We start from the raw sequence: 20,545 nt of genomic DNA on the forward strand, positions 1-20,545 counted from the left end.
GTGACTAGGGAAGACAACTGCCATCACTCCAGTGTCTTCTCCCTTCCTTCTTTTTTCCCGAGCTTTATATGGTGAGCATGATGTCCTATGAGCATGATGTTCCTTGGGTCAGTTGGTGTCAGCTCTCAACTCCTGTGCACCCCCAGCCTCCTCTCTGGTAGAGTGAGGCTAAAGAAGGACCTTGACTGTGTTAAGTGCTGCTCAGCAATCACTGAAACATCCTTGTGTTATTTATCAACACTGTTTTCAGTACAAATCCAAAACAGAGCATATACAAGTTACTATGGGAGAAATTAACTCTATCGCAGCCAAAACTAGCATAGCGTGTTAGAGACTGATTACCTTTCCTATTGCTTCTCAGTGACATGGTAGGGCAGATGGCTTACGTGCTGATAAATTCTGGAATAACTTTGTCACTAAGCTACCGAGCATCTGTAACAGGGTATTTTGCTTAAATACTTCAAAACAAACCTGCAAGAAGCAGTGCTGTTAGGTGCTCAGAATCAGAGACTATCAAAACCAAGACAAACCACAAATCTCCTGTGTAGCTGAAGTAACCAGCAGGGTGTTTTCTGATGTCTCACCAACCCCAGACCACACAGGGTGCTCCAATCCCGAGCACCTCGGTGCTGCGGTGTGGAGTGGAGATGGGTTGAGCAGTACAGGGCCGTATGAATGGGGATTTCCTTCAGGCAGCCCTTCGCACAGTGAATCACAGTCGGTACAGCAATTCTGGTTGCAGATGGAAAAGCTGAATCTTGGTGTCTGTTGTGGCCAGGGATTTCCCCAAACAGTAATCACTTCTGATAATTTCGAATGTGTTGGTTTTGGCCTCAGAAACTCTATCCATTGCAGCTTTCATGCCTGGTGTCTACTGCACAGAAGATGTTAGGCAGCCCTATCTGAATGGGCTCATTTATCTCGGCAGGATTTTACATGCCGTTTCTTATAACTATCTTGACCTACACCCAGTGTGAGTAAACATGCTCTTCAGTAACGCAGAGGTCACTCTGGCGTCTGGAAACCTCGGAATTACTCACTGCTCTTCAGCCTCGCTAAGGCGGGGTTTTCTTTGCAGCTTCATCTCTTGCACCTTTTCCATCTCCAATGCATGCTGGTGCTGGAGAGTGGATGTTCTTGTTGGTCTCCTGCCCTGAAGCTCGGTAGCCTTCCTTCAGTAGTATAAAAGACAGTGCAGTGCTAAGGACTTGTCCCCTAATGCCCTCTGCCAGCCTCTGGGAAGTCTTTGTAAGAACTAGCCAGGTTTTTAACCTTGAAGCAACCTGAATTGTCCTGGTGAGATTTAGGATTACCTTAATCCTGCAGAGATGGTTACAGCACTCGCACGCTTCAGACACAACTCTTAGTTCTGCTGTGCTACGCTTGTAGGATTCTGCCTCTACAGCTACTTCTATCAGTGCAGCCTTGTTGATCCAGGCTTGGCTTTGCACTTGTGGAAGCCCACCATGTGTTGTGAGGAGGTGCTGCTTTCTTTGTGTGTGTGGAGTAACGACGTCATGACTCCCACACGAGTATTTTGTGCTAAGCTTGGACAACTTTGCATTTGACTGAAACGTTAACGTCTGTCTAAAGCTTTGAGACTTGTTTCCTGTGAATTGGGTGGTGGTGTTGCTGACTTGGGTGTAGCCGCCTGCTCCAGTGTGCCGTGGGAATAAATGTACTGACCCCTGGGGAGCAGAGGCCTGGCACAGGGTCGTTCATTCCCCTTTCACTCCCATGCCATGCCCAGAGGAAGGAGGTGCAGTTTGTCTCCTGCCGCTTGGTTTCAAACTCCGAGCCAAGTGTTTCTCGGCAGTGTGGCAAAGGTGGAACGCCTCCTTCCCTTCCCGCCTTCCCTCCCTCCTTTAACAGAAATCCACTTTCCCGCATGTTCACTCCCCACTGCAGGGACTTCCCTTGACAAGTCATTCCTGAATGATTAATCAGCACGGGGGCAGCTTACATTGCCCTGTCCCCATTGCTTCCTGGTGTTTCCCTCCTCCGGTGCTTGACCCTGGGGCAGTGGGGTGAGTGGTAGTGCGGGTCCAGGCCTGCAGCCCTTCCCACGGCCCAATCCCACACTGCCTGGCCCTTTCTGGGAACATTCCCAAGCTGCCTGTTGCCCGTGGGGTCAGTGCACCCACTGCAGGGTGCTGCTGTGCACCCTGAGCCATTGGGAAGCAGCAATATCCCTTTGCCTGGTGGGGCATGAAGGGGCTGCAGCCATGTTCTTGCCTGGCTGCCACTTATTCCTGCCCTGAAGTGCAGAACTCTGCAGTCAAAGGGGCTTAACATCAGCCAACACAGCATGGGGCGCATCCGCCATCCATGGCAGAGGGGAGCAGGAGCCATGGTGTCCCGGTTGCTACCGGGGCCAGGACTGGCACTGGTAGGGCGTTGGGATGAGCTCAGCCACAGGGAATGCGCGTTGCTGGGTGCGAGGGGCCGTGCTCACAGAGCCCATTGTCGGGGCGGTTTTGGCAATGATGTCATGGACGGTGGCGTGCCGCGGCAGGCCCTGCGCGCTCGGGACAGCCACAGCTGCTTCTCCATGGGCACGGGGTTCCCATAGTGAGGGGTGTTTTGGTGCCCCATGGCTGTGCCAGTTAACAGGCCAGGGTTTTGGGGTCAGTGCCGTGGTGGTGGCTGGCAGGCTGCCCTGTGGAGCTGGAGAGGGGCTCGCTCGCTGCGAACAAAGCAGCACTCATGGAAACTTGCTGCGGTACAAAGGCTGAACATTCACACTCCCTTCTGTTTTTCCCTCCCCTGGAAAGGATCTGGAATAATTAACACAGCATTCCCGTACGTGGCTCAGCTGGATATCTGCTCTGTGGTCCCGCAGCTGCGAGCGGGGACCTGCTTGGCAGTGAGCAACCGAGTCTGAAATAGCCAGTGTGGATGGCAGCTCTTACCCTGCGTTGCATCCTCACTCACTGCTAATCCTGTCCCAGCAGTGAGCAGGCATCATGGAGCCCTCCTGGTGCTCATGGGGAAGATGCTCCCCAGGAGCACTTGTGGCAAGAGGCGGATGTGCCCTGACACTCCTGCCTCAGGCTGTTCCTGAACACCATATCGACACTTCCACTTTCTCATATCCATAACTTGGTATATGGCTCTTAAGGCAACAGAAACCCTAGGTATATTCAGACTGAAAGTATTAAGGGATTCGATCGTAAGCCACCCGCAGTTTGACTTTTTTCCCCTCCCAGCCTAACAATTCCTCATTTTGAAATTCTTGACTTCTTCCAGCCCCAGCCCCCCTGGGTGTTTCAGTTTCTCTTGGAGAAGCTGTGTCAGTCACTGTTGCTGTTACACTGCGGGCTTTAACTTGCTTCATGTTATGCCTTTCTCTTCTGGATGTGAGATATAAGTGGTCTCTGGATGCCCATTAAGAAGTCGGGCAGAGCTTTTCTAATCTGTGCTTCACTTCTTTGAGCTTCACTGGCTTGATTCTTTTTATTCTTTTCTGTATTAAAAGTCTGTATGGTTTTGTTTTTTCTTGCCAAACCTACACTGAAAGGACTGGATTTGAACTTAATTTTACAGTTGCCTGATCCACCTCATAAGAGATCCTTTCCAGAAGCCCAACATGCACCAGTAGACAGCACAAGGTGGTGGATGCATTAATGGCTTGAATGGCTTCAAATCCAGTTAAAGTAAAAACTATTGAAAAAGCTCTGAATTGTAATGTTTAATCTTTTGATTCACGGGTCTCACAAAGGAATCTTAATTTTGTTAATAACCAGACACACTGGTAAGCATAGAGGAAAATGATTGTTGTCCCCTTGCAGCAAAATAAAAACCTATCACTTTTTGCATCCTCCTGCCTGTGCCGAGACCAGCACTCAGTTACAGTTCTTATATCTCTCCTCTGAAATGGAATTCTTCCTCTGAAAAACTCACCTTGGAAGAAGCTTAGTGGGTCTGCTGTGTACGTGGTGTATCACTTAACACTTCCTGAAGGTAGGCTTCCTCAGGTGATGAATGCCCTGAGGCCCATTGGTGGAGCTGACCACTGGCTGAGCCTTGGAGGTGCAGGAGCTAAGCTGGGAGCGGATGAGCTGAAAGCCTGCTGCTATGCAGGTAGGCTGGATGCTGAGAAACAGTTTTTCTATGGGTCACTGCACCAACTGCAAACAGTGCTGAGAAGCAGGGAAGCAATGGGGCTAGAGCATGTTGCTGTTAGAGGCTGGCAGGTCACAGCTAGGAATCCATGAAACTGGCCTGAGTTCAGCTGCCTTAGTGCCAGCTGTGTGCAATAAGCACAGCCTTGTGCTTTTCACAGCCCAGGCTGGCTGCATGGGGCAGGCAACAGCTATGAGCCAAGCCCCAAGAAGCTGTGAGGTGGACCTGGGCTTAAGGGTCTCTGGAGGAAATGGTTGCAGTATGTTCTTAAAGCACAGAGGAACCCGTGTAATTGATTTAAAGACATATTATCCCTACAGAGGATGCCGCTAATGTCTTTAGCAGGCGTGGTAAGCTTGTGAATACATACTGTATGCTTCAGCAAAGGATTTCCTTAGGCAGCTTGCTCTGCTCCATCTCATCTGCATACTTCTGTTTGGCATGCGTGAGCGTGGAGCAGGGCTTTCGAAGAGCTCTCTTCAATGTGGAGTTCTCACTGTTGGAGAAGATTAAGCCCTAGTGAAAGCTTATTTTTTCTGTCCTTCAACTGCTATAGCTGATTAGCAGTAGACAAGAATAATTAAGGTGGGGAAATGCTTGGAAACTTCAAGGTACAGGGATTTAAAATTCCTACAGAGTCTACATAAATGATCCATAACTGAGATGAACTTTGTGTGCTATACCAAGTTTCTTCCATGTCTGGAAAGAAGGAGTAAGGGCTGGTGGTGAGACAGTTCCTTTGTGTAGTATTAAAGGAGCATACATCTTGGGGGAGTTCTTCTGTCTAGTGCATAAACCAGAATTTTAAGTAGGGAAGACATCAAGATTGGAGAGAGTGGGCACTTCTTAAGCTGGATGCAGATGTCACATGTGAAGATTAGCAGACTTCGCCCAAACTGTGAACAAGACAGTGTTCACGGCAGCCTCAACCAAGAAACTTCTTAAAAAACAAAAAAGTTTGCCACTCAAAAGTTGCTTTTTCAGTCCTTCATTTGTTTCACAGCACTTTGAGCAGTCTGTATTACTAGCTTAGTTTAGTAAGGAAGCAGTCTGCTTTGGTAGCTTATCTTGTTTCCCTTAATTGTCCAACAGAAAATGACTTGCAGCTCTGCTCTAGGGCAGGGTTCAAGAAGCATTGCCGCAGTTCTTGTGCTTAATCTGATGCAAAGCAGGCTTGCACATGAGCAAAAGACACTGCTCACAAACTTGTTTGTAACACTGGGGCTTTTTTTGAGTTGTAGAATAGTTTTGAAGAGACCTAGGGAAAGTCATATAATTCAAGCCATGTACTGCAGGTAAAGTTCAGGGTTCTCTACTGGAGTAGATGAACTTGCAACCTTCAGATCAATGCCGGGTTGTAGTTCTGGCATTTGCTCCTGGGGTAGCTGCGAGCACAGATACAGAGGACCCGGCTCTGCAGTGTTGGCGGTTTTCCACTTGGTAGGTTGAGTTGGGAAGTATTTTGTGGCCCAGGTCATAAAAATGACACATGTTTGTCTCAAGATGGTCGTATTGCTGGCTCAGGGTAGTCACGCTGCTGGCTGAAGCCTTGGCACTTTAACATCTTCCTTTGCGCTTTAAGGAGTGTGATATTAACAGTCCAAGTGTAACATATCATATTAATTTTTAGTATAGAGCAACAATTATAAATCAGCTTGAGCAGTTACAACTTGGTTCCTTTTTAAGACGGAGACTGGTGGTTTATAATGGTGGCCTATGGAATTGCCATAATCCATTTTTTGGGGGCCAGTTGCCACTTAGTTAATAGGATAATAAAATGGTAAGAATTACAATCTAGACTCGGAGGTGTGATGGGGGAAGCAAACGAGCTCTGGTCCAGTCTGTTTTCCTCTTCACCCTACCAGGCAGGCACTTAAATTCTAATAGCTGACTAAGAAGCAGGATACTCCTACATAAAACTTAATGTTGGAGGCTATATATAGGCTTTTTTTCACAGAAGAGTGCTCGATTGTTCAGCGCTGGTGGTGATTCTGCAGAACAGCTTATGTCTGGTTGGCAGGTTTTCCCTGCAGTCAGCCTGCAGGTCGCGTCGAGCTGCATCCCGACGCCAGGACCTCTCAGCAGCAGGCAGACTGCAGCCTGACCCTGCCGACGGCTTCTGCCTGCGTGCAGCTGGACGAGGGCTGCATCTTGTTTGATGGCAGTTGCTGTTGTGTTGACATTGGATTGCCATCACGTACTGTTAGAGGAGAAAAGCAAGTTGGAGTAACTGAAGCTAAAATGCACATTGAACAGTGTAGGTGGAAATGCAGATTTGTGTTAAATCCAAACCTGAGTGTTTCTGCTTTTTCTGCTTCTTGCTGGTTTAGGACTGTGTATCTAGCTGTGATAACTTGCAGACTATCTGAAAGTGGTCACAAAAAGCATTAAAGAATTTGGAGTCAGCAGCAGAATGTCAGTAGGACTTGCAAGTAACAGCCCCAAAATTCTTTATTCTAATAAAAAAAACCAAACCAAGCCCTCCAAACCCCTCATCCTTTCCCTGTTCTAGATGGCACCTCTAAAGTTGGTTGGTTGTGTCTCCAATTGAGCCGAAGTCCTCCCAGCTACTGGTCTGAGGCAGGTGAGAGATCCTGTGGCATGGATGGATTCCTGCTTCTTGCCTGGGCTCCCCATAAACGCATCTTTTGAAAGTATAACTGAGATGGCTGTCAGCAGGTGTCCTGCTCCAGTGCAGTGGTGTGACTCATCTGTGCAGGAACTTTGATCTTCAAAGCACACATCTCCTCCTGGGTACAGTGAAACAGCAATTGAGTGCGCTCTGACATGCATGCAAGTGCATCTTGGAGATGTCAGCATAAGCACTGTAATGTGAATAAAGCAAATGATGCAGATTACCACTGTTTCTCTAGGAGAAGTTACATTAAAGCTGTCTACAGTGGTGCTGTGAAGAGTTTGTTCAGCCCCACTAAATTATCTTGGCGGCTGAGGTGCGACAGCTCGCTTCCTCCAAGCCACGGGAAGGCAGGGATCCGGTGGCTGTTGCCTGCCTGGAGAGGATCCTTTAATCTGCGGAAACTTGCCTGGTGCCATGGAGTAAACACACACTCTTCAGCTGAAAGCAGACAATCTGTTCCTGTCTACCTAATTCATTGGCGCTGAAAGCCAAACACTGCTGATGGTGGAGGTGCACCCTCCTCGACTGTGGTTCTGAAGCACTGATGACAAGTGTGCTGTCTCTATATTGTAACTTTACAGTAAACTGGAGAGAAGCAATTGAGAAACGTGGCTTGAAAAAGGCACTGTAAAGGTGCATGGTGTAGATGGTGTGAGTAAGAAGTATGCCTAAAAGTAATTGTAGTAGGAAAGCAGCATTTCAAGATCTGCTGTTGATGTAATCCGTTTTCCACCCTGTGATGGCCAGAAAAAGTGTCTTGAAGCAGACCAGGGAGTAAGGAGAATCCAATGGAAAGCCAGCTGAGCTGGGGTACACAGCAGTGCCTGCAGTAATGATTGTTGGTGCTTAGGTGTCATTGGAAACACATTTTTTTTCCGCTGTTCTAAAACATTGGCAGTACTACACTGTCAGTGTGCACTCGGAGCTGGTGGGGGATGCTGCAAATCTGGTTGTACTACGATGGTTTCAGGGTTCTCTGGGACAATGCTGCGCTCCCTGTGCAGGACCTGTTCATGGATGCTTCTCTTCCTGGGTGCCACTTGCATCTTAATGCCTGAGAGACCTTGAGGAGAATGAACTGAATGTTTTCCGTCAGTTAAAAAGGCAGCACTAAAGTAGAGAGGCTGCATGCTGGGGTGGAGCTGAGCTTTACACCAACACTTGGAAGCCATGCCTGCTTTGGCTGAACTCTAGTTTCTTCCTGACCATGGAGGGTACTTTTGTATCGTGGTAGAGAGAGTGAGCCAGGGTTGAGCTGCTGGTGGGATCCCCTGTAGCTGGGAGCAGGGTACCTGTGGGAAAGGATCGCAGGCAGTTCTGCTGCGTGCTGGTAAGGTCTCTTGTCCTGCCCAGGAGTTCTTCTCCCTCCATCTTCCCCACCCCAATTGAAAGCAGACAAGCCTTCCTACAAGCAGGCTTGGAAAAAATTACATCATGCGATCCCTATGCCTGTCAGGAAGCTGGGAGGCTGCAAGAGCTTGTTAACTGTGCTAACAGAGTGCAGTTGTGGGATGGCACCAGCCCCGCAGGGGAAGAGCTGTCCCATTCCTGTGGTGACCTTTTCCTGTCCCTGGGACAGCGGTCTGGGGCTGGCCTCTCTGGACGAGGCTGATGAGATGGGATATTCTTGCTCTTGATCTGAAGCTGTCTTGTGTACAGGCTCTGTTTCCACAGGTCAAGGACCACTGCCCAGCTGTGCCTTCAGAGATGATGATGGGGTGCCAGAGGAAGCTCTGAGCACGCGGTCGAGTGCTGCAGTCACTGCAGTGCATCTGCTTATAGACACTATTTATGTGCTGTAGATATCACAGTATCACAGTATGTTAGAGATTGGAAGGGACCTCAAAAGATCATCTAGTCCAATCCCCCTGCCGGAGCAGGAACACCTAGATAAGGTTACACAGGAACGTGTCCAGGCGGGTTTTGAATGTCTCCAGAGAAGGAGACTCCACAACCTCCCTGGGCAGCCTGTTCCAGTGTTCTGTCACCCTCACTGAGAAGAAGTTTCTTCTCAAGTTTAAGTGGAACCTCTTGTGTTCCAGTTTGTACCCATTTCCCCTTGTCCTACCATTGTTTGCCACTGAGAAGAGCCTGGCTCCATCCTCGTGACACTCCCCCTTTATATATTTATATACACTAATAAGGTCACCCCTCAATCTCCTCTTCGCCAAACTATAGAGACCCAGCTATGAAACAAGCCATTATTTATCTCTGTACCATGCGGGTAGCAGTGTGCTCGAAGTGATTCTGTCCCGTTGGCTTTCCTCCCTGGGAGTGCTGGATGGCTTTCTGAAGCCAGGTTACTTGTAGCATGCTAAATCACACTGTGTCCACTCCAGTAAAAACGCCCATGTCAGTGTGAATTTGAAACCAAAGCTCAGAGGTGTTCCTGGCGCAGGGATGCAGTGGCTGGCTGTATGCTGCAGTGCTGCGGTGTGAGTGGGTGGTCCTGCCGCGGGGGTGCAGGATGGAGGTGCTGCAGGCATGGGGGCTCACACCGACAGTCTGGGTTTTACACTCTGCAGCCATTAATTCCAGCTGGCAGATCTCAGGCACTATGGTGAGCTTGCCAACATGGCACTGGGTCTCTGTTGTTTAAAATGTAGCTCTTCCTCCTGCTTGAGTTCCTCCGAGAAAGCTTTCCTTAATAGATTGCAAGGGAGCATCTTCTCTCCACTGATCAGTTTGCAGTTCTACTGGAAAGAGGGGGGAGATGGGTTACAGCAGGAATGTTTAGTTGTTGCTAAGAGACAAACTATTGCGTGATGCAGACTTTTACCTTGAAACCTGCAATTAAAACCCAGCAGGGCTTAATCACCTCACAGATATCTATTGTGTATCTCAGACTGGATGTGAAATCATCAGTGAGCAGTCAAGTGGCAGACACTTATCATAATCCTCTAAGATTAGTCAAAACTGGGGTGTTTTATATTAAAAAGCCCTAGTGTAAATAAAATCTGAGTATAAACCAGACTTTAACTATTCAGAGAGGCCAAATACGCGTCAAGGTCTGAAGTTACAGTATTATCTGTTCAGGACATACCGCCCTATTGTGAAACCATGTAAATATTAACTACTTCACCTTAGCATTGGGTTAAAGGGAACACACCCTGGTGCTTACTGTTCTTGGTGGCTATTCTGTATAATCACTTGTTTTGAAAGTCAGATCTGTCTGTATTGATAAGATGGTATTGGGTTGCTGCTGTGTAGCTGTTACAAAGCAGCTGTGCTGCTATCTGTAGCTGAAGAGGCACAAGTAAGGCATGCCTAAGGATGCTGGGCATGTTCAGGCTCAGCTTAGAGGACTCTACTTGTTAACACTCTGAATTTGAGCTGGAATAGGCAATTGAAGTACAAAACGCTTTTCTTTTGCTATCTAGGACTCAGTCAGATCCTTGTGCCTTCTGGTGGCATGAAAGTGAGTTTATACCATTGAACATGTCTTTACCCTAGCATCTGCTCCAGGCACTGGAGAGCAGACAGAAGCTCCCAGGTCACTTGTAGCTTCTGTGACTAAAAAGGAGTTTCTGTAGCAGTTTTCACTGAAATGGAGGAAAGAACAGAAAAAAGCTCTGCTGTAACCTGCTGCTATGACTGAAAGGATCAGTCAGGCTGAGGGCATCCTGAAGCACTGCAGAAGAGCCCTGGTTTGCGTGCGCTTGGACAAACTGGAGCTTTTGGGAATGTAATACAACCTCAGTAGAAGCTACAGTCTCAAAGGGAGTGCATTCAATTTGTGACTCATTAAAACTGAAGTAAATTGCAAGAGTATTCACAAAACTATAGAGGTCACTTCATAAGGCCAAAGTGATGCCAAGAAATATCCTGCCCCTTCAGACAGCTTCTTACAACAGTCTGATCTTGTTACCTTAGTCTTAGCTGCATGATGTGTCTTAAAGTAGAGCTGCTGTGGTGGTAAACCTTTGCTAGGCTAGAGCATAACATGGAAAAGCCAGAGCTGGCTTTTCCTTTTCTCCTAACTCTGCATTTGTAGTGTGAAGGGATGACTTTCTGTGCAGGCACGACTGTGATGGTGCAAAGGATGCTCAATGGGCCTCCACTCTCCACTTTGCTATTTGTGCACAGGTCATGATATATCTGGGTTTTGTTCTAATTCCAAAGTCTGGCTTTCCTGGAGTTCATCATACAGCACTTTTTTCTTGCTATCATTTTTAATGCAAATTATTGCTGTGTGTGAGGAGGCATGTTGCTCTATAAAAATGTGGTTTTCTAAATGGTGCTTTTAGCAACCCGTGTTGGGGTGCTGTTCTTGTGAACTCCGTCACATGCTGTTTTGCCTCTTTCATAAGATGCAAATGCCATTAAACACAACAGGTGGCACTTATCATCCAAATGCAAAATACCAGAGAACTTAAACTGCCAGTTCTTTTAAGCTTAATGCTGTAAAGCTCCAAGGGCAAGTCACACGACCCTTGGAGAGCACAGAGCTCTCAAGACAGCTGGAGAGCACTGAGTGCTTGGACTCCTTTCTTCCCTCCCGTCTAATGCAGGGCATGAAGAATGATGTCTCTGCTTAAGCAAGTGTCTGCAGTGAGCTGGATTGCTTTTCTTGTCCTTGACTGCCTGAGCATAAGTTCAGGCACAGTATTTTAAAAACATGCCTCTTTAGGGTGGGAAGTAAACAGTTATGTGTCTTTTGTCTTCCAGATAGTAAAGCCATAGTTGATGGAAACTTGAAGTTGATCCTTGGCCTGATATGGACCCTTATCCTCCACTACTCCATTTCCATGCCCGTGTGGGAGGATGAAGGTGATGATGATGCAAAGAAGCAGACCCCTAAGCAGAGGCTGTTGGGCTGGATCCAGAACAAAATCCCTTACTTGCCAATCACGAACTTCAATCAAAACTGGCAGGATGGCAAAGCACTGGGGGCTCTTGTTGACAGCTGTGCTCCAGGTAAGTCCTTTGCTCTGATGGTTAGTGTTTCCTTGCTTAGTGTCCTTGTGGCTGCTCTGCTGTTCTGGAGGAGGTTTTCACTGCTGAGCTGGAGACAGAGTGAGGCTTTCAAGAAACCCAAGTCCAAAGAGGCTGACTGTGGGAAGCAGCAAGTTATAAATAAGTTGGCCAAGAGAAATACTGGCCTAAAGCAGAATGTGATTGCATTATTGGAGGCGCCAGGTCTAAGCTTTGTATAGGGTGCAAGGGACAAAGGCGCGAATGCTGGCTTCTAAATGCAAGAAAGACTTGTTCTCACAGCAAGTGCCAACAAACTTTCAACTTCAGGGCGCAGCAGGAGGCTTCATGTGTTCTGCTGAAATAGGATTGCAGAGGGAGCACAGAGCAGCCAGAAGCTGTACACTACCTGATAACTTCAGTGTTTAGCAAGCTGAGGCTGTGCTACTTAAGGCGAGTAACGTGATGAAGTGTGAAAAAGGCACAGTTTCCTCACCTTCTTGTAAAACAGCCTTGCTAGTGCGCTTGCTGGTGTTCATCTAATACAATCTGGGGTGCTATAGCAAGCACTTGAAATGTTCTTTTCCAAATTTGCTGCAGGAGAGCCAGAGAAACATAAAGGCTTGGTAGATGTAGTCATCCTGAATATAGAGTGGTGTCTTGCATAGCTTAACTTTAAATCAGTGCAGTTGTGTGACAAGCTATATATTATTATTTAGTTGATAGGCAGGGTGGGTCTTTCTGATTTTGCTGTTACTGTCTGTGCTGTAAGAGCTTATGGAGATGCTGGCTGTTGTCTCAGAATCATTTCAGTGAGCAGCACACACTCGTTTTGGCTACCTCTGCAAAGTTGTATATGTCTTTCTGTGTAGCAGTGTACTACAAGTGGCGGTGGAGCTTGCACATGGTTTCTTCAGCAAGGGAAGCTCCTTTGCAGATAAGCCCTAATAACTGAAATGTGCTTGCAGGCCTGTGTCCTGACTGGGAGACCTGGGACCCAAAGAAGCCTGTTGACAATGCCCGTGAAGCCATGCAGCAGGCAGATGACTGGCTGGGTGTGCCGCAGGTGAGGCTGTCTGGGCACTGGGACGCAGGCTGCTTGCGGGAGCACAGCACATAGCTCTGTGCTTGGGACTACCTTCATTTTAAATTGAGCCAAGCAGCTGAAGTTGTTGGATGCTTCCAAAGGTTACAGTTTACTCCTGTGAAGTTGCCTGAGAAAGGGCAAATTGTAATGAAACACACTATTACATTTCAGAGCTCTGGTTGTAAGGTTTTGTGCAGGTGTCTCCACTGAAGGCAGCTGGTGTTGCAGCATGTGGGGTGGGGGAAAAGTGCATGTGGAGTGGTGCCTGCTCTGTTAGCCCGTGGAGTGAGTTTGTTTTGCTGCACTGAATTCCACAGTTAAAAAACCCAGCCCTTACCTGGTTTAGGAAATCACCTGCAAGGATGACTTTCAAGCACAGAACAGTGTATTTGCAAACAGGATTGTTTCATGCTGATAAAGTTGGTTGGAATTGCTGAAGTCTCTGAAACTGTTGGAGCAGCTTATGTCGTGGGAGCAGGAGAGGAGAAGAGCCTGGTCACAAGTTATACTTTGCAAGCACTGCAGTTCAGAGCTCTAGCACACAGGATTAGGAATTACTGGTTCTTTCAGTTTTAATGATACCCATGTTGCTTTTTGAGGGGAACATAGCTACCACTGTCTTGCCTTGCTGTCATTTAATTTGACACAGTCTCCTGAAAACCCCTAATCATCAATGCACAAAAAAGCCCCCAAACCACATTGGGGCCATAATGAGCTTCTTTATTTTCTTGCCATGAGGTAATAAATGGTGCTGTGTGTATCAAAGGGAAAATAAACGTAAGAAACTGCAATAGCATGTGGGAGTTTTGAAATGTAAGACTGTGTCATAGCTGTGTTTCTGTGTTGACATGCGGTAACTAAGCACTGTACAATATACTTAATTGTGCTGTCTTTCAGGTTATTACCCCTGAAGAAATTATCCACCCTGATGTGGATGAACACTCTGTAATGACTTACCTGTCCCAGTTCCCCAAAGCCAAGCTGAAACCAGGAGCTCCTTTAAAGCCCAAACTGAATCCAAAGAAAGCAAGGGCTTATGGCAGAGGTAAGGACTTGGTGAACTTAAGCTGCACAGAGTATTTAACTCTTCAGAAAGCTGGGTGGGGTTTTTTGCTTGTGTTGAACTCCAGACCTACAGTAACTGACTTCAAAGTTTCACTTGTATACTCTTGGTGTGGTGCCTAGTTTCAGAAATACATGGATATAGTCCAAAAGACACTCCTAGTTCTAACATGTAAATTCCCCAAAGTCTCTGAACCTGTTCTGCAAGCTGCCAGCCTTGCAGTCCACAGCTGGAAGAAGTAGCATGATACGGGGCTAAAACAGCCCTGGTGTGAAATTTAAGCTGTAAACAGTATTGCTGCTGACAGTTGTTGATCTAGCAGCAAATGCTTCTTGTGATAAAGTGCTCCTTTAAAGAGGAAAAACCTCTTTACATCTGTGTGTGTCTCTGAGCAGGCTTTCTCTAGAGGCAGAGTCTCGTTTCCCAGGCTTGATGGCAGGTGTATATTAGGGTAGACTAATTCTAAATAAGTTATTTGTATCTGTCGGGAGGTGTGAATGTGCAAAGGTGGGTTGTACTCCTTCAAACATTAAATAGTGCAGAGCCTTTGTTGTAAAGCCTGTGTTTGCTAATTGGAAGGACTTGTCCATAGACATTTATGCAACTGCAGATCTACATAGGCATTCTTATTTCTAACTTAGCTTTTAAATGGATAATTTCCTGTAACTTCTGATGTGGTCTACTCCAGATTGGAATACAATCCCAGTGAATGAATAACACATTTTTACCTTTAATATGCTAGGTATTGCTCTTTGCTCTCCATTCTATCTTTTTTTTCTTCTTTAAATTTGATTTTCCACTGGGACTTAACTAATGGAATGAATGGACATGGTCACTATCTGTGCACTGAAGAGCAGTCATTATAGTCAGAAGTGGGTTTTAGCACTTACCCTGCTTGGGGTTTATGTCCTTCATTGGGGCCTTCCACAAACCACAATACACAGACACATTTGTCAGACCCTGAATTATAGACCGCCTGTACTCCACTTACTGTGTAAATGACTGATCAACCTGCTTCAGCTGTAAAATCTGGCTTTAGTAATTTTCTTATTCTTTCAAAAACTGCAATTACTTTGTCATCTACTTCCATGCATACAGTGCTCTGGAGCCATTGTAATGTAAATTATGAAGGGAGAACAGCTCTTCTTGAAAAATGGGGGTTTTCTCAATGTTAATTGTCAAAACAGGATCACTAAATATAATAGACAGTCTGGCTGCTAGCATATGTCAGAACTGAAAGATAACTCCAGTAGCAAGGGCTCGCTACCAAACTGGGCAGGGTCTTATGGACAAATGAGTAACAGGTCTTCATGCTTCCAGAGAACGGTGACTGTCAAGTGTGAAGTGGATCAGTCTTAGCATTGGTTATTGTTGTTTTTCCATGTAGGTTGCTTGTATAACATCACATCATGAGTCTTAGCGCTAGCACAAGACCCTGGACACTGTGGCGGTTTACTGTGAGGGCTGCTGTGAAGTGAGCTTGCAGATGTGCTGTACAGAATCGTGCAGATCCTCTCTGATGCACTATGAGTTTTCATTTAATCACCAAAGCAGATCTCTGATAAAAGAGTAAACCCAGAAGTTGCAATGTAGGATAAGAAAGTGCTGTGACTAATGCTGTCCTGGCTGAATCTGTCTACTGAGGATAAGCTATTCTTGTTGTGCTTGCAGAAAGAGGGATACTTAACTCAAATATCATATCCTAATGCTTGTGTGGTGGACTGAAGATACACAGAGTGAATTTATAGCTGTTTAAACGAGATGATAATCTAGGGCTTAGTTTGAAAGAATGAATATGCCAATTGTTAACACCTTATCAAAATGCTCAGATTTCCTAGTAAAAACATGATCTTCCTTGCATTGCTCTCAAGTTATTGTTTTCTGAAGATAAACAAGTTCAGGAATTCTGTTGTTCACAACCACTTCCTTTATAATCTATCAGACATTGCACTTTCCACTAATTGTGTGATGGAGCAGCAGTGCCCACAGTTTTATGAATAAGCCAGCGAGTAATTCCATTGGAAGGAAGGGTATATGTGTTTGGGCTAGTCTGGAACCAGCAACTTTGGGAAGTTCTTCCACCTACTCAGTCTGACACCATCATGACAGGTGTCATAACCTGGGGCTACGTGTAGGGAGATGATGAAATCTTGCTGGTGTTTGCTGTAGCAGGCCTGGTGCTGAGGAATAAGGAAACACTGATTAAAAGTGAAGTGGAAGTGTCACTGAATTGCAGGATTTTCATGGTTTAGAAATGGTTTCCTGTGTGCCATTTGTACAGTGTTCACTCTGGCAAGGTTGTTTGAGCAGCTTTCAAAGAACAATAAATCTGAGCAGTGTCTGTACAGCTGAGTTCTGAAAGTGGAGTAAAATGGGACAGTATAGGTAAGAACAGTCTTGCTTTGAAAAATCTTTCACCCTTGGCTCTAGGGTAGCACCTTTACCAAAAGGCTTCCCAAAATTTATCTCCTGCCCTCCTTGCCTGCCCTTCCAGTAGTGCAGGACCATTGCAGCATTTAGCTGTGTGAAAGAGAGAAACTCCTACTGCACATAGCCTTGTCAGTGTCAGTTGGGCACTCACAAGCTGTGGAGTGGACCCTCCATACATTGCTCAGGCAAACCCAGTAACTTGCTTTCACCTGAAAGCAGATGCCAGCTGAGTTCCTGACTCATCCAGAGATCCTGAGATGGGTTGAGCCATTGGGATTCAACCAATTTTTACAAATGCTGATACTGTAAGAGTAGGGATGATTGTGAATGTGATGTTCCGGGCAGCTGGTGAAGAGGCCTGGGGAAGCTGGTGCTGGGAGCTTGTGTGAGAATGGATTGGAAGGCTTGCAGGTAGCCTCCAAACTACCTTTTGGGTTTTGTAGCAGCAGCTAATGTACAGCTCTGTGTCTGTCTCACAGGGATTGAGCCTCATGGGAACATGGTGAAACAGCCTGCCATCTTCACAGTTGACACCATCAGTGCTGGGCAGGGAGACCTGATGGTCTTCATAGAGGATCCAGAAGGAAACAGAGAAGAGGTACGTATGGTAAATATTTCATGTGGAAAAGTAAAGCTGCTTGGAATGCTGAAGTTTTTTCAGTAACCTTCATCTTTCACAAGTGAGGTCTTAGCAGATAAGTAATCTAAAAGGAAATTGCAAAATGCTATCTATCAAAAGTGCAAGCCTGAAGATTTTACTCATAATTGCCTTACTGGATGAACTCAAAGAAAATGTCACTATCTGCAATTAAGCAACACAACTCCAATGTCCGGTAGTTGTAGTGCTTTAGCTTGACTAGCCAAGTCTCTATGTTTTTAGATAACATACATCACTAAATCACTGTCTGCCCTTACTCATTCTGCAAGAATGGCTAAAGCAGCTATTTAGATGCCATGAATCATTTTGAGTTAAAATGCTGGTTTTAATGTTTATAGAAACTTCTCGTCCAAGTGCTTCAGTTGATCATGTTACAGCATTCCAGAAAAATACAGCTGTATGTTGGACTTCACGTCTCCTCAGTTTTGGCTTGCCTTAGTAAAGCAATTAACAGCAAGGAAAAGGGCTGGGGGTGGGGAGAAGGTAGCTTGCTTCGTCTCATGAAATAATAAAATCAATGGGGTCTTTCCATATGAGAAGAGGAGGTAGGAAGGATCCCTGCTCTCACAGCAACAAGTCTGACTCTGGAAATAGTTCTCAATATCAAACGCTTCCCAGAGAAGTCTTAGGTTGGTGTGTGTAGGCACAGCTCAATGGTGCATGTGTTTTCTCTCCTAGGCGAAGATAACACCATCCAGTGACAAGAACAAGACCTATTCAGTTCAGTATGTGCCAAGGGTTACTGGACCTCACAAGGTGGGTTGTGCGTCAATAGCCAGTAAGCTTTTGCTAAACGCACTCCTCTTCTGTTTGTTAGCATGAGCCCCTGAGGGCTGCCTGCGTGCTGGCAGCGTCAGTCACTTGGGGCATCCTGAAGAAACATAACCTGCTGTGGCCTTAATTCTCCGTCTAGGCTATCAGTCTGCCCCCTTCTCAAGGGGAAAGGGGAGGTGTTTGGGTACCAGGTGCTACAGCTGACTCTCCACTCACATGGGGCCACTTCTTGCAGCTCATTAAGCCAGTTTTATGAGTTGTCACAAACACACACAGGAAAGTACCAGGTTGTTTCTATAAGATATTTCTTTATTCATGATACTGTACATCATAGGGGCTGTGCAGAGAAAGTTCCTCACACAGCTCTGTCCCAGGATGCCTGCAGAAGCAGGTTTATGGGTGATCCCATTGCTTGGCACTGGCCCAAGTGGCTCGTCCCACAGTCAGCTTGAAAAGGTAAATGCAACTTCTGCTGCCGCTTCCTCTCTGGATGGTGATCTGCCTCTTACTGGTGCATCCAGATTCAAGCATCACCACGTCAAGGAGGTGGCCATCAGTTCGCTGCATGGACAGGATGAAGGTTGTGGGATGGATGGTCTCCCTCACCTCAGAGGCATAGACTCTCTGCTAGGAATGCAGATGTTTGAGCCCCTGCTTGGCTATGTGGCAGTGACACAGATTCTGCTTCTGCCCAGTGGGTCAGAGCTGACACTATCTGTCTTTAGGTTTCAGTCCTGTTTGCTGGGCAGCACATCTCCAAGAGCCCATTTGAAGTGAACGTTGACAAAGCTCAGGGAGATGCGAGCAAAGTAACAGCAAAGGGGCCAGGACTGGAGGCGACAGGGAACATTGCCAACAAGCCTACCTACTTTGACCTCTACACAGCAGGTAAGCAGGATGAACAAGTGCTGAAATCGTGCAGCTTCGTCAAACGTGAGGAGAACCTAAGCCTGGGAGGAATAAACAAACTGAAAAGTGGATCAGTATTTGCAGCCTCATCAGGTTCATAGGTGAAATAACAGCCAGGCTGCTCTGGAGACTTCAGCTTTGTCTGAAACATTTGAAGTATTCTATAAGTATGGAGCTGAGCTGGGGCAAGAAGGTGCTAAGCATTACCCAGAAATTTGCCATGCACTTGCTGAATGGCAGCAGGCAAGTTCCTGGCTGGTTTCTTCCCCAAACTCATTTTAAACAGGAATGTGAAATGCCCACCTCTGATGGATGAACTGTGAGTAAACTGTAAACGCCTCATGCATTCTGTATTTAGCTTTACGAAAGAAGCTGCCACAGTGCTACCTTGAGTTCATACTGAAATGACAAACTGGTGTCAACCTCTATTGTAATTATTAGAGGGCTACTGTCTTCATTAGGGCATCTCCATCATGTGACTTGATGCCTGTTATTAGGCCAATGCTGTAGCCTAGAGGAATGAGTCAATAAGATGCTACAAATGCTAGCTCATTTCGAACAATGTGAAACTATTTAGGGCAGTTACTTGAAGTATTTAAACACCAAAATATGCTGAGTAGCTTATTTTAAATTGCCTTCTGCCTAAGGGTGCTTGGAAATAAAATGAAATGTGGTTACAGTGAGGGGAAGTGTTATGTTCAGCCTCTAATTGGAAGAGGGAGTGGTCTGAATCATGTAAAGACATGTCTGGCCTCTGGAAGTGTCTGGAAAACTGTGTTTGCTGCATGATGGGTTGATAAGATGTGAGAGAAGCAGGTGCCACGAAGGTGAATATGTGTAGTCCAGCAGAGAAGGATCCTTGTCCAGGCCATCGTGCACATTGCCCAAGGTCTTCACCTAAACTGCTTTAAAGCTTGAAAAGTTGAATTGACTGATAAAGTTGTGGACTAGCATGTGACAGAGGTGCTGCAGGGTGGTAGCAATAGGATAAACCAGGCTGTGTGTGTATTCAGTATTGTAATACTGTTGTGAAACCCTGTGGCTAGAGCAGCAGGGTCGTGTTAGTTTGATGGCTTCATGGAGATGCCTCTATCCTGTCTTGCCCCCTCCCCACTTGAATGTCTGGTTGCTGTCAGCAGAAGCTGAACATTTAGGCTGTGCTTAGAAATGGTAGCAGAGGATAGCTGGCGGAGCACAGAGAGCTGGCTGTGATCCTAAGGGCAGTGTGTGTTGCTGTTTGGAAGCCAAGGCTCAGCCAGGCTTGTTTCCTTTGCAGGTGCTGGTGTGGGTGACGTGAACGTGGAAGTGGAGGATCCTCAGGGGAGAAGCCTTGCTGAAGTTGCAATAGAAGACAAAGGCAACCAAGTCTACCGTTGCACCTACAAACCTGTTCAAGCTGGTCCTCACATTGTCAAAGTGACTTTTGCTGGGGAGACAATTCCCAAAACTCCTTGCACTGTTCTCGTTGGAGAGGGTATGCTTTTTAAAAATGAACCTAAATGTAGATGGTCACTTTTCTCCTTGAGTGTGATTACAGAATATGCTTGGTTTTGCCTGGGGCATTCTCTGTGCTTTTCAACATCTTTGACCTGATTCAGTGGGTCACCTGGGTCTTCACAGAGCAAAACAGTGCTCTTTAACAGTAATACAGCTTTTGTTGCTAGTTTCCTTTCTGCCTAGACCTCCGATTAAGCTGCCCTTATTTTTTTTTAAGTGTTTTATGCAGCTATGCAGTGTCTTGCTATTTTCCACCTTTGTTCCTCAAATGACTGTATTTACTGTTTTCCTCCTTAACTGACACCTAACTTGCTTTCTGTTCCATCCTTACGTGCTCCTATGCTTTTAGATCTCTGCTCATCTCTCCTGAGCTACCCTCCATTTGTGGAATTTTGGACTTCACTGCTAATGGCTTCATAGTTGGTAAGAGGTGTGCAGGATGCTTCGTCA

General features: G+C 46.3%; 1 protein-coding gene across 3 annotated transcripts in view; it reads left to right on the top strand.

The window, feature by feature from the left end:
* Positions 1-20,545, top strand: part of FLNB (filamin B) — a 71,413-nt gene that overhangs the window by 12,703 nt on the left and 38,165 nt on the right. For all 3 annotated transcript variants that reach the window (XM_061362440.1, XM_061362438.1, XM_061362439.1), the window contains exons 2-8: positions 11,432-11,680; positions 12,646-12,743; positions 13,662-13,809; positions 16,737-16,855; positions 17,594-17,671; positions 18,415-18,577; positions 19,875-20,072. In XM_061362440.1, the coding sequence (XP_061218424.1) occupies positions 11,432-11,680; positions 12,646-12,743; positions 13,662-13,809; positions 16,737-16,855; positions 17,594-17,671; positions 18,415-18,577; positions 19,875-20,072 (1,053 nt within the window). The remainder of the gene's footprint in view (positions 1-11,431; positions 11,681-12,645; positions 12,744-13,661; positions 13,810-16,736; positions 16,856-17,593; positions 17,672-18,414; positions 18,578-19,874; positions 20,073-20,545) is intronic.

This window comes from Neopsephotus bourkii, unplaced genomic scaffold (assembly GCF_033783945.1).
Source record: "Neopsephotus bourkii isolate Nb327-2 ecotype Australia unplaced genomic scaffold, CSIRO-AGI_Nbou_v1 NB_1120, whole genome shotgun sequence".
In the NCBI taxonomy this organism is placed as follows: domain Eukaryota; kingdom Metazoa; phylum Chordata; class Aves; order Psittaciformes; family Psittacidae; genus Neopsephotus; species Neopsephotus bourkii.